The sequence below is a fragment of the Elaeis guineensis genome, chromosome 3, assembly GCF_000442705.2.
Source record: "Elaeis guineensis isolate ETL-2024a chromosome 3, EG11, whole genome shotgun sequence".
NCBI classification, from domain to species: domain Eukaryota; kingdom Viridiplantae; phylum Streptophyta; class Magnoliopsida; order Arecales; family Arecaceae; genus Elaeis; species Elaeis guineensis.
In genome coordinates, this window is record NC_025995.2 from 124,437,180 (window position 1) to 124,451,557 (window position 14,378).

At 36.0% G+C, this 14,378-nt stretch overlaps 1 protein-coding gene and 1 long non-coding RNA gene across 13 annotated transcripts; one reads left to right on the forward strand and one right to left on the reverse strand.

Moving 5' to 3' along the window:
• On the reverse strand, positions 1-12,152 carry LOC105040329 (uncharacterized). 12 transcript variants are annotated; one of them, XR_012140246.1, is made up of 4 exons: positions 10,370-11,990; positions 1,575-8,639; positions 1,383-1,429; positions 1-1,300 (listed from the first exon to the last, which is right to left on the reverse strand). It is a non-coding gene; the product is annotated as an uncharacterized lncRNA (long non-coding RNA). The 12 variants fall into 12 exon arrangements; XR_012140249.1 differs by having other exon boundaries at positions 1-8,141; positions 8,216-8,639; XR_012140250.1 differs by having other exon boundaries at positions 1-7,623; positions 7,734-8,639.
• On the forward strand, positions 2,552-4,299 carry LOC105040353 (ethylene-responsive transcription factor WRI1-like). Its single transcript, XM_010916833.4, has 6 exons — positions 2,552-2,683; positions 3,087-3,169; positions 3,314-3,411; positions 3,864-3,937; positions 4,038-4,088; positions 4,177-4,299. Exons 1-6 carry the CDS (start codon positions 2,619-2,621, stop codon positions 4,289-4,291), a joined length of 486 nt encoding a protein of 161 aa, XP_010915135.3. The 5' UTR covers positions 2,552-2,618; the 3' UTR covers positions 4,292-4,299.
• Positions 12,153-14,378: the final 2,226 nt, after the last annotated feature.

Consider the following 14,378-nt stretch of genomic DNA (forward strand, 5'->3'; position numbering starts at 1 on the left):
TTAATCTGAAAATGGCCCAGACTCTTTGGAAAATCAAGGCCTTTTCAACAATCAAATGTTGTCTTTGCGTCTTCTCAACAGGATTAACATAAAAAAAGAAAAAGAAAAACTAGAAAATATTTTCGGTAGTTGTCCTCCTGTCCATTATCAGTTAATCTATGGTCCATCTTCCGTTCTCTTGCATTGCCTCCTCCCAAAGGTGATGCGTGCAACCTTTGCAGTGATTGGATCCATGCTTTCTTTCCTAAAGAACAGCAACTATCTTTATTGTCATCGCTGTCCTCCTTTGGAGCTGCTGACGGGAAAGGAATGCACACATTTTTCTCGGTAGAAGCTCCTCGTCTCCTCCGCCACTGCTATTGCCTGCAAAGTCATGCATTTTCTAAATGACCGGTCAATTCTCTATGGTTCTAAAGAGTTAACTGGCTTTGGTAAGATCTGAGAAAAATTGGAAAGGATTCCTAAGATCTCTTTTGCATAAGCTATTTCATCCTTGCAGCGACAACCCTTGCTTCTCTCCATCCGTAGATTATGTACATATTTGAAGATATATTTTTACTCGTCAAAAGTAATTTCAGATCTAAAAGTAGAATTTTAGTATGTGGTTACAATCTAAAAGTCATTCTAGATCACATTTAAAATCTCTCAAAATGTGACTTACGTAAAATTGTCCCCCATTTTTTACAAATGCAGTACCACAAGTTAAAAATCACATTTATGAAAAATTAATTTTTCTTTAAAAAAATTATATATTGCCCTCTCAATATCCCTTGTCTTTTTTTTTCCCACTTCTTTATCTATTAGGATTCTATCTTCAGATTAATCTAATCATATCTCCGTCCACATCTTCGATTAATCTCCTTCCATCTCTATTTATATCATTTTTTTTTTTATTTTCAAAATTATTAATTACCTTTCATTTCCATCTACATCCTTTTTTACTTCTGGTCGTCGTAATTCTGAACATGTCTTTCATGACATTATATCAGACTATTTCCTCTGTTTCGACCAGGTCTGCCCTTCCAATTCTTCTCGCTGTTCAGACTACTTTCACTGTTTCATACTCTCTTTTCATTGTAGCTGATTGCATACTTTGATCTTGGTTTTCTGGTTTCTGTACATTGTTTCATGTTGCTGCTCCTGTTGTACACTTCTCTGTCAACAAAGCTAGTGGCTTAGGAGGCAAGTCTCCCTAGCGTCGATTTCATCAAAAAAAAAAAAGGACTGGTTTTTTGCGCTCCTATTCTCAACGCATCATATAAAAAGGTTCCATAGTTGAACCCTCAGAATAGCATCCCCACTGTATTAATAAAAAAAGAAATTAGTCTACAATGGACAAAGCATTGATATAAATAGTATGCTATAATCCAAAAACATATTACCAACAAAATGCATTGGAAGCAACGAGCTTGGCATGTCCTCGGCCAGACTGTAGATTATCAAACACGCAAACGATCAAGATTTATATAAAAATAAAAGAGAAGTTGAATAGGCGATTCATTCAAGAAGGTCGTTTATCCTATCAAAAAGAAAAAAAAACGTCGTTTATGCGCTTCAAGTCACGTCTGCCTCACCTCATTCTTCGTCCCAGCAGACGCATCCTCGAGAGCCATGCACAATTCATCCTACATGGCCGTGCCAGCGAGGAGAAAGTAGAGGTCGTTGGGCTTGGACTCGAATTTATGCAACAATTTCTTCCTCTAATATGCCAAGTGGATGCATCCACTTTCCCTTTTGTAGCCTTGTTACATCGTGGAATTGCATTGGATATCTGATTGTTAGGATAAGACAGTCCGATTTTTAATAAGTATTTAGCTCTCTTGGTCCAGCTGGCCTAGCCAATGACTCCTGGGTGATTTTATGTGAAGTGGTTCCAAAAGGCTTTCTAACACCGTCGTAGAGAAAGCGACCTCAAAGGTGCAGGCTGTGATACAACCAAGGTATGGCTCAGAATACTTGGCCACAAAATGCAAAGAGGTCGGGTAATTTTTCCCTGAAACAAAAATGGTTATGTAATTTTGCATGTCTAAATATTGTTTACAAATCTCTGGGGCTTGTGAGTGCTGATCACCCGCACCAATCATCAACCGCTTGATCATTAAACCAACAACATAATAAAGTGAAAAAAGAAATCTGTTCGACGAACTTGGAAAAGTACCTCCTCTACTTTCTCTTGGCATATTAGAGAATTTCGTTACATCTTCGGAATAAATATACTCCTATATATTTCTTGTACTAAAGCCAGTCCCACAAAGGACAAAACATATTTGTTAGAAATAGTCTTGAAATCATCGTCTCCTGCTGTCCGCTAAAAACAAAAACACACAAACCATAGTTTAACCTTATCTACACATATACATTACGCCTGTCTAGTCTAGAAAGCTCATACCAGCCATCCTCGTGAGGTTACTTGCCGCCACTGAGAGCTTTAGGGGGACCGTTATTAGAAAGGAAGAATGCAATTGAATGTGTCGGTGAAGAGTGAGCTAAACAGCAATGGGAAGCACCTCTCAGGTCAGCCTGTGAGAGCATCGGTTGGTCCTGATGGAATGAAGTGTGTTAAGAGGAGGCGCGGCGGACCTGCACTGCTATCAACTATAAATGTTTCCAACGGACCGATGCATGATCAGTCTGCCACAACCAGCACCATCAAAAGGAGTTCAAGGTTTCGAGGGGTTAGCAGGTGAGGAATTTTATCCTTTGGGCGGTGCGCGTGTGCATGAATGTGCGTGAGAGTGAGAGAGAGAGAGAGAGAGAGAGCACGCAACTTGTGAGAAAGAGCAGGTGGTGAGTGCTAGTCTGCTAGAATATGTGAATCTTCGTTATGACTAGTAAAAAGATAAGCTGGTAGGTCAATAGTGAATTCTCCAATAGCATCTTAATGGTCAATTAGAAAAGGGTATTTTAAGAGATGGCCAATAGATAAACAGAGATAAGATAGCTAATCATAGAAAACAATAGATTTACCAATTTATTGATGCTGCACACTGGTGCAGATCCATTTTTTGTCGAAACAGAAGAAGCTTACGAGAAAATTTAATAATTGCTTATCTTTTACCATAAACTAACAGTAGTTCACTGGACAGGCACCGATGGACTGGCCGTTTTGAAGCCCATTTGTGGGACAAGGGGTCTTGGAATGCGACACAAAAGAAGAAAGGAAAGCAAGGTAAACTTTCCACATAATTCTTCTGGATTATCTTAAGGACTTGGGCTTGCCCTATATCTTTAATATCATTAAATATATATTATATTCATATTAACATCCTGTTATCTCTTCTTGGGCATTGGAACTGTCTGCCAATACAAGCAGTTTATCTTGGTGCCTATAACGAGGAGGAAGCAGCAGCAAGAGCATACGATCTAGCGGCAATAAAGTACTGGGGACCTACCACTTTCACAAATTTCCCGGTATTTCCAGGAAACTTATCCGACTCCCATTAAAATTTGAATGGAAGGAAAACCTTGTGTGTGCCTGCCTGTGTTCTTTGGAAAAAGCCATCCAAATAAAGAAGCATCTATCAATCACGACGACTAAAGATGAATGGCAATTGGGTGGCTTATTGTATTCTTTTTTAATGTTATCTGCACTGCAAATTACAATGACTTTTTTGAGAATGAAAGAAAAGGCTTTGATTGTTTTAATTAGTTTAATCTCAAGCCAACAAGTACCCAAGATTTCACCATTTTGAGCAATGAATTAGGTACAAGCAATTAGGATTATTACGGGACAATGAATCCAATTATTATGAATGTTCTAGAACTAATACTTGTCATACACAGTGTGTGTATGTTCAGCAAAATTGCCAATCAGAAGCAGATTAATTTGCTCATTGTTACTGATCAATTGAGTACATTATCAGATATCCAACTATGAGAAAGAGATTCAAATAATGCAGAACGTAACAAAAGAAGAGTATCTAGCTTCAATAAGACGGTACTTGATCAAATTTTTGCTCACATACCTTTTATTTAGTGGTTTGAATTTCCTTCTGAAAACTAATCCATAACTTCATGATAATCTGCTTTGACAACAGGAAGAGCAATGGTTTCTCAAGAGGTGTCTCCAAGTATCGAGGAGTTGCAAGGTAAATATACGCAACACAACACGATTTTGTTTGGAAATATATCATTAAGAAAGAAAGTAGTACAAATTATTTGGAAAACTTGATCCAGGCATCATCATAATGGAAGCTGGGAAGCAAGGATTGGAAGGGATTTCGGAAACAGATACCTCTACCTCGGCACCTACAGTAAGGCTTGTACACGTCACTTCTTAAAGTATAATTGACATCTCGGGGGGAAAGACCTTACCCTCCATTTGTTCCAGGCACCCAAGAGGAGGCTGCCCGTGCCTACGACATTGCAGCAATAGAATATCGTGGGATTCATGCTGTGACCAACTTCGACTTGAGCACATATATCAGATGGCTAAGGCCAGGAGGGGACGACGCTTTGAGTAGCTCCCAAAAGCATCATTCCAATGGTGTACACCAATTGGTGCAGCCTTCCATCATCCTTTGGGATGGTGAGGCTGAGCCACTCCTGCACCACAACTACATGGAAGACATGAACTCAGAATGTAAGCAAGAATTTACGTCCCACCAAATGTTTGGCAGTGGTTCATGCAACAGATCCTCTCCCACCGCACTAAGCCTCTTACTAAGGTCCTCGATGTTCAAGGAGCTTAAAGAGAAGAACTCAAATGCATGCAATGAGATGGATAGATATGAACCTGAGGATAAGCGACGACAGCTGATATCTGGTGATGATTGCTGTGAGATCTATTACCATGGAATTGCAAATGCACCATCTATTTTCTCTCCGAATGAAAACAAGGCAAGTGTTGAGCAACAAGAGGGTGCTGCCATCCATGAACACATAGAGCAGTCCTTTTGGAATTGCCTGGATTCAGTAGTTAATGACACAGCTGCCTGGATTCAGTAGTTAATGACACGGCAACAGATTGTCTGGACCATCCTTGAATATAAGGAATGTCATCATGGTGTCCTTGGCATCTGTACTTGAGACATCTACAAAGCAGAAGGGCTCAAAGAACCCTAGCTTGCAACTCTCAACCAACCTCCAATTTGGAATACTATAGAAAACCCTAACCGCCCAAATAGCTTTTCTTAGCTATATTAATTTTATGGGATGACCCCTTCAGCTACCTTTTTACTTTTTCCTCCAAATAAAAGTAGTATAGATGAGCATAATGAGAAGAATATAGATGAAAAGAGGAAGAATGACAGTTCAAAAGCAATACATATATATATATATATATATATATATATATATATATAAGGAGGACCAATGACAGCTGATATATGTCTCATGACCTGCCCTGCCCCTCCTCGCTTCCCCCCTCTCCCAAGTTGGTCTTCTTTTTAGTATTTGTATCTTTTTTGGGGGGTAGAAGGTAGTAGTAGTACTTTTGAAGTTGCAGAATGACTTCATATTGCTTATTGTGTCCCATGATTCATTCTGGAATTACTATATGAAACATGAAAAATAGAAGTTTTTATATAAATGCCACAATATGTTTCATGTATAATATGTAGGCCCGCTTTCGTATCTCTATATACAGTGACCAAGAAATCATCCAATGGTCACCATGCAAAATAATGATCATCATCATCATCAACGTTGTACTTGTTCTAGTTGTTGTTTCTTTTCCCTTCCAGCCTTATAGAACAGCAGAAGTAAAATCCCTTTTGTCTCTCTATTTATTAACTTTAGGTCCCATTCTAGGCAAAGTTCACTGTTTCTCCCAAAAAAGATAAGCCATACAATATGTGACAGATCATTAAGATCAGAAAATATTGTCCCAGCCTTTCTTTTGAAAAATAAAAATAGAACAACCAGTTCATGTGTTCTCCTGGAAAAACATAATCAATATGCTCATCTTTACTTGGGATAAGCTTTACGTATCCTATAGCGCTAGCTTTCTGCAAAAGCATGCATCCACCATTGGTATATGCCTTCCAAATCCCTTCTGACAGCTTAAGGTTATCTTACACTATTCTTAATTCTTTTACAATCATTCAACAAATATCAACCAACTTCTCCTTAAAGGGTGTCCTGAAATTCTGCTATACATTCTCTTCATGTGAGTATATTCAAGATGATTTCATTCTTCACTAACACATATACCCTTACTGTACTATGCATATCATCTCTAAAATTTCCAACATCTCACCTCAGCATTTCTATAATTATTTCTCATCATACATGCCCAGATGCTAAGTAGAAAAACAATCATAACAAGGTATATCCATGCTGTCAAATTTGTGTCAAATAATATTTTTACTTATAGACTGCTATTATTTCATTCAAAAATCACTTTTCAGTTCAAATTTGCACCTTAACATATGAAACCTGCCAATAAAATCTCATATGGCCTCAAGCAATTTTATACATATATAAAAAGATGGATGGATATAGATGTAGATGCTTCAAACTTCTCCGAAAGAAACCCAAAATCAAAATAGGGTTAAACAATTGATTCAATTAATATCAGTTACTATTCCTCACGAGTCAAAAGTCCTTACCAAGTTCATAATGAAGAGTTCTGTCAAACAGGAAAAGAAAGAAAGAAACAATAGAATTATTATCCCATCCAAGTCTTCCAGAAATAGAAATATAAAATAACTAAACAGAATAGTAAAATGGAGCAACATCAAAGCCTTAAGAAATCTATCAAGCATGACTAAGAAAGGAAAAAAAAAAAAAAAGAACGAAAGAAATTGGGCATAAATATTCCATCTGAGTGGTCCAACTTCTTACATGTGAAATGAGCCCATCAACATTGAAATCATTTAATACATCAGTAAAACAGAATAAGATCAAATATTTCACAAGAAATAAAAGATTCATCAAGCATGGAAAGGAATGCTACAAAGAGATAAAGAAACTGCAATGAAATAATTCTGGTTAGGCAGTCAAACACAGAAATCACCAAATACATCAGTAAAACAGCACAGATATTTCATAAGAAACAAGAAATCTATTGAGCATGGAAAAGAAGTAAAAAATGGCAATACAAAATCCCATGCAAGGCCTCCATCATGGTGAATTTCAGTTTAGTAGAATGATATAAGATCAAATCTTTCATAAGAGAAAAGAGAGGTCTCAGCAAGAATATCAAAAAGTAGCAACTATGAGAGCACCCATCAATGTGAGAATGCGGTTCAATCCAATGGTTGAGAACCTTCAATGATCATCGAAAAATCAATAGGAGCAGTTGGCGAGGCTAAGATCTTGGCTGGGCTAAAATCACCAGCAAAATTTCCCATCTAGCCGTAGAAGTTCACATGAAAATTTCCAAAAAGGTGTTGTGTGGGATCTCTCTGAATACTCAGCAAGAATATAAAAAATAGGAACTATGAGAGCATCAATCAATGTGAGAAAGTGGCCCAATCCAATAGTTGAGAACCTCCAATGATCATTGAAGGAGCAGTCGCTGAGGCTAAGATCATGGCTGGTTTAAAATCACCAGCAAAATTTCACATCTCGTCGTAGAAGTACACATGAAAATTTCCAAAAAGAGCGTTGTGTGGGATCTCTCTGAATACTTAGATCACAAGCATTTTCTTCATGAAAATCACATACATCACAACAGATCTATCATGCAACAACACAAGAAAGTTAACACAATCATATCAAGATATTACAACCACAAAAAAAGGGAAAATTTTCTATCGTCAAAAACCAGCAACAGAACTAAAGTTTACCTGCCCATCAGGAAGGGTAGAGACATTGACGATTCTTGTTCGTTGCTTCCTCTTGTTGCAGACTTCATCTCATCAAGACATGAAAGAATAAATAACAAGAGGCAACAAAAAGGTGAGGTACCATCATGATTCAGATTGAAAAACTCTGCACCAAAATCTACTACTTTCAAAATTACTGTGTGTGTGTGTGTGTGTGTGTGTGTGTGTGAGAGAGAGAGAGAGAGAGAGAGAGAGGGAAGGGCACATTTTCACCAAAAATTTTCCTTCCATTTGTTTCACTATCTCTGCGTGCTCTACTTGTTGGATTTACAGAGCTAGCTCCTTCCGATCAAGATAACCCTACTTGGTTAAAAATTTCTTTCATATTTGTTGAAGATGCCAAAACTGCAGTATATTCCTCAAAGCAGACTGGAAATCACAATGGACATAATATGAAAACAAAACCAAAAAAAAAAAAAAGAAGCCAAGAACAGGTAGATGACCTAAACCCGCATTGCTTCGATATCATCTCCTTCTTCACCATATATATACATAATGGCAATCCCCCACTCAGTTACCATAAGAGTACAAATCAAGAAATAGAAGTAAAAGAACCAAGTTTGCTTTCAGAACCAAGAAGTAAACCAGCACTATGCTTCAAGATCCTCTCTTCATTCACCAAAAAAAAAAAAAAAAGAAACCAAGAACAGGTAGATGACCTAAACCCGCATTGCTTCGATATCATATCCTTCTTCACCATATATATACATAATGGCAATCTCCCACTCAGTTACCATAAGAGTACAAATCAAGAAATAGAAGTAAAAGAACCAAGTTTGCTTTAAGGAACCAAGAAGTAAACCAGCACTATGCTTCAAGATCCTCTCTTCCTTCACCATCTACTAGTCCAAAGGAACAGCACCGCACCTGTTGAGTTAGGAATACAAATCAACAAATATCAGTTGAATAAAGAATAAAAACCCTCCGTAGATCATAAGGACTAAAGAATTGACTCTATTAACAAAAATCAGTTAATAGTTCTGGCAGGTTAGAAGCCAATACCAAGTTCAGTTATGAAAAGTTCTACCTCTCAGGAAAGAAAGAAAAAATAATTCCCTTCAAGCATTTGAATATTAAAATCACTAAACATATAACACAATTGTGAATCCTTAAAGAAAAGAAGAAATCTATTGAACGTGGAAAGGAAGAAAGAAAGGAGAGGGAAAGCCTGCACTAGTACAATCCTATCCAACTATTGCAGTGTTGAAATCACTGAATAAATCAGTAAAATAGCAAAAGACAACGCTTTCACTATAAATGAGAAATCTATTAAGCATATAAAAGAAAGAAATCATGATACAATAATTCCATTGGAGCCTCCAGACAATAAAATCAATGGATATGTTAGTAAAATAGTACAAGATAAAACATTTACATGGAAGACCTATCAAGCACAAAGAACAAAGAAGGGAGGAGACAAGGAAACCAGAATAGTGCAATCCAAGCATTCCAACATCTTGTGCACAAATAAGTCCAAAATTGAAATCACTGAATACATCAATAAAACAGAACAAGAACAAGTCTTTCAGAAGACTTAAGAAAAAACCATCAAGCACGGAAAAGTAAGATAGAAAGAGAGAAAGAAACTGCAATGCAATAATTTTACTCAGGCATTCCCACATTGAAATCAGCAAATACATCAGTAAAACAACACAAAAATATCTTACAAGAAATAGGAAACCTCTCAAGCACGGAAAAGAAATTGCAATAAGACAATTCCATGCCCGTCTTCAGGCGGTGCGAATTACTGAGTACAATAACACAAGTTTGAATCTTTCAAAAGACAGAAGAAAGTCAGGTTTCTGTCTTTCTTCGCTAGGCACAGGCATAAGAACTACAGGATTGCCCACCATTGTGAATCAAGAACCTCTTACACTCAAAGGGGGAGCAGTAGGAGCATTCGGTAAGGCCAAGCTTGATTGGGCCAAAGCCATCAGCAAAATTTCACATCTAGCAGTAAAGTTCACATCATACCAAAACAACTGCTAATGTGAGATGTCTAACGATTCTTTACATCACAAGTAATATTTCCATGACAATCAACAAGAAGGATCATACAGAAAGATCCATCACAAAACAACACAAGAAAATTATAACAACCATATCAAAACATTACAACTAAGAAAAGAAAGGGATAATTTTCTATATCGAAAAGAACAGTAATACTGCATTCACAGAAATATGTTTGTACATTGCTTACTGTAGTTGCAGGTCAAGACATAAAAGAATGAATATAGAGTAAGAGGAACTGAAAAAATGAGGTATTATCAGAAGATGTTTTAAAACCAAGTCCAATGACATCAAAAGTACCATCTCTTTTCTTTTCTTTTTTTAAATTAAAAAAGATCAAAACAGGCTGCATTTTCTTCAAAACAGTGTAATTTTCACCAGAAATCTTCCTTCTATAAATTTCAGCATCTCTGCATGCTGCAATTGTTGGGTTTTCAGAGGTCCTTCTGACAGAGATAACCTACTTGTTCGTAAATCTTCTCCACATTTGGTTAAAAGATACCAACTGAACATCATATTCCAACAAGCAGAGCGGAAATTACAATTGAAATTTGATGAGGGGAAAAAATGAACATGCTTCAAGGTACCATGTCACAGAGCAGCACTGCTTCAAGATTCTGTCTTTCTTCACCATCTACTCATTTAAAGGCACCAGCAATGAGCCCATTACATCATGATAACCTCCATTCAGTTACCATCAAGAAGACAAATGAAGAAATAGAAATAGTAAACCAAGAATCAGAACCCTCCAACAGTCAGTCAAAACAATAGCTCGAACAAATATCTGACAATAAAAATTTTGATGAAATTGAAACGAAAATAGTAAAAATAAAAATAATAAAGTACAAAGAGGGACCAAATATGATTCAAGGTACCATGAACCAAATACATTCCTCATAAGTCATGAGCCATTACCAAGTTCAATTCTTATAAGTTCTATCAATCAAGAAAGAAAGGAACCGCAAAACAGTTATCTTGTTCAAGCATTCTAACATCAAAATTGCTAAGCACAGCAGTAAAATAGCACAACATCAAATTCTTTAAAAGAAAGATAAAATCTATCAAACATGGTAAAGAAACAAAAAAGAGGAACTCCACTAGAACAATTCTGCTCAACCGGACTAATTCTGAGATCACCAAATAGATCAATAAAATAGCTAAATACTGAATATTTTACAATAAATAAGAAATATATTGAACACGCAAAAGAAAGAAATCGTGATATAGTAATTCCACTCAAGCCTCCCAAAATTAAAATCACAGAAAATATTAGTAAAAAAGAAAAGATCAAATCTTTACAAGAAATATGAGATCTACCACGCGCAGAGAAAAAGAAAGAAGGAAAGAAACCAGAATATAAAATATCCATATAAGTGTTCAAGCTTTCGTATGTGTGGAGTAAGCCCTCCAACATTGGATAACTGAACACATCTGTGGGACAGAACAAGGTCAAATCTTTTATGAGAAATCATAATTTCATCAAGCACAGAAAAGAACTGCAGTGCGATAATTCTTCTCAAGCATTGCAACACTGAAGTCACCAAATTCACCAACCATCCAAAAAAAAAAAAGGAAAGAAGTAAAGAAGTTGCGATATAAAAATTCCATGCAGGTCTTCCAGCATCGTGATCAGTAAACAATATAAGACCGAGTGTTTCACCAGAAAAAAAGAAAGAGAGGTGTCAGGAAGGATATCAAAGAGTACGAATCAAGAAATAGTACGAATCAAGAAATAGGAGAAGTAAAGCAAGAATCAAAACCCTCCAACAGTTGCTCAAAACCCTATCTTGATCAAAAATCCGTAGATAAAAATTCGAATGGAATTGAGACGCAAATAGTAATAACAAAGGAAAAGGAGGAACCAAATAGGTTCAAGGCACCGTGATCTAAAGCATCACCGCAGCAGATCTACTTTCTTCACCATCTACTTAGCGTTGAAGGATATCAACAACTGCACCCGTTAAATCAAGAATACTGATCAACGAAAAGAAAAAGCAAACCAATAATCAGAGACCTCCAAGAGTCGGTAAAAATCCAGACAGAAACAAGAATCCGATATTTTCAACAACGAATGCGGAGAAAGAAGAGAAACAGGAGTTCCTCTGGCATTTGATCGAAACACTAACTAGACGAGGAAACAGATAAAGTGGAAGAAAGAAAAGAAAAAGAAAGGAGAGCAAAGCGCAAGCACGAGAGTGGCGGAGAGATGGAGTACCAGAACTCTCGATCGAAACCCTAGTTCGGCGAGCGAGTCTCCCTCGCTCCCTCTCTCTCTTTCTCTTCTCCTGTCCTCTCGCTGATAAGCGATATGAGACGATGGCACGGGTTCGAACAAAGTTATAGAAGGCGGATGGCGGTGGGTCCTCTCTGGCGTTGCGTGTCATGCCAGCTGGCAAGCCAGATACGCGCTTTAGTAAACACGCGCAGAGTTAGGATTTCGCGCTGGTCTACCTAGGCGTGGTTCAGGCAATAATGTCTCGAGTTTGGATTACATTGGGCGCTATGGACCGTCAATTTTAGCCGATAAAAAAAAAAAGCGCCCCTCCATTTATATAGTGGCGCTGTGAAACGCACGTGGATTTCAGATCCCTGACCGCATAAAAAAAAAAAACATGTGTACGACGCGCATGGACGGATCGGAAGCTGGAATTGAAACTATGATGGCTAGCGTGGCAAATTGGTAATTCGTCCCTGGAGAAATTCTTTGTGCACGGCGGGCGGTGCACAACCGCGCCCACCGCCTGGATGGTTGGCTCATATATGGGATCCAAAAAAAAAAAAAATTTACGTATCACCCATACGTGTGTCAATCATCACGATCAGTACGTACGTTCTGTACCACCCGCATAAAGAATTTCTCTTCGTCCCTGAGACAAGAAAACTGAGGAAGGGACATGGGATGGGCTGGGTAGACAAAAGTGGCCGTGTTGGGCCAATTGGTTCCTAAGCTTCTCCAACGCCTTTCATCCTTCACTTCTCATCTTCTCTCTTCCCTAGCTCCCCCCCACCCCGCCCCCAGTTTTTGCCTCTTTTTCTACTCTCTGCCCAACAAAGACGAAAGAAGATTATATCTGGTCTTTTTTTTTTTTTTTTCTTTTTTTGCCTCTATTTCCTTTTCTCCTTTCTGTCTGACAAAGATAAAAAAAAGATGAAGTTGAATATAACAAGTCGGATTGAAGACACATCTCACGTAAGTTTCAGTATTGGGCACGTAATAACTAAATTGTATCCTTTTTCATCGGATAGATGGAAGAGGCTTCCAGCCCCCATTTACTCCATTGAAATAGTAAATTTAGGTTTTGGTTGGGAGAGAAGAACAGGAGAAAGAGAAAAGAATAAAAGAGAAAGTCAATAGTTTTTCTTAGTTGGGAGTTTTTTTTATAAAAAAAATAATAATAATAAAGAGAATATAAATCTCCTCAAATTTATAATTTTTTTTCTTACAAATCAAGTAGATTAAGAGATAAAAAAATTATGAGTTAATGAATCTTTTATACTTTTCTATTTTACTCTTTTAATAATAAAAAATAAAATTAATATTATATTTTAATCTTAAAATTTACTTCAGCCTCTCATCCGATTGAGACTCCTATGGATGGAAAAAATTAACGAAAACAAAAGAAAAGATGGAAAAAAATTAAGAGATAAAATCTTTTCTTGATTCTTTTCTTGAGTTTATTGAGTTTCTTTCAAAAATATAATAGTAAAAGAAGATTGTAATATTTTTTTTTCTTTCTTCTTTACTTTCAACCAAGAACTAAAGAAATTATTTTTTTCTTGTATTTGATTGTACCATGATGATCTTACATGACAGTGATTTTAAATCATCCCCAACCCAGTAATAGGATAGTCATCCTCAAGGTCGAGAATTCAAGATCAAACTGTCTTGGGGTGATCTTGGATTGAAATATAAAGATAAAAATATCTATCAGTCTAGTAAAAAATTGATATATCAATATATCATTAATATATTATATCAATATTGTATATATAATATTATATTATATTTAATATTATATATTATATTTATGATATATATTACATGATAATATATTATTAATCATATTATTATCATATTCTGATTGAATGATAATTTTAAATTAGAGTAAAAATATCTTATTACACTTTATATTTATATAATAAAATATTTAATATATTACTTCAATTTACTTTATTTTTTTAATCAAAATAAATATTCATATTAATAAATAATATATCATAAATATAAATAAAATATTAATTATATAATAACAATTAATATATTTTTATAGGATTAATAATTTATAGGACTAATAAATATATTTTTATAGGATATATTAATTATTAATATATTAATAAATATAGTAATATTTTATTTATAATATATTATATATGATTAATAAAATTATTTGTATGAAAAATATTGTGAATAGTTTTAGTATTGTATAATCAGTGATCTTAAATTTTTATAGAATACCAAACAAGTTATTCGTGGACTATAGTTTTGGTATTTACTATAGCCGACCAAATGTCATGATCTTTGACCACCAATGATCAAATTACTATAGAATTTGGATCACCGGTCATCTCATTTGGCTCACCAAACACTACCTAAAG

Coding starts and splice junctions, on each gene's coding strand:
- LOC105040353 (XM_010916833.4), top strand. CDS start 2,619: ATGCATGATCAGTCTGCCACAACCAGCACCATCAAAAGGAGTTCAAGG. Junction 3,170..3,313: donor AAAGAAGAAAGGAAAGCAAG/GTAAACTTTCCA, acceptor CAATACAAGCAG/TTTATCTTGGTGCCTATAAC. Junction 3,938..4,037: donor TATCTAGCTTCAATAAGACG/GTACTTGATCAA, acceptor CTTTGACAACAG/GAAGAGCAATGGTTTCTCAA.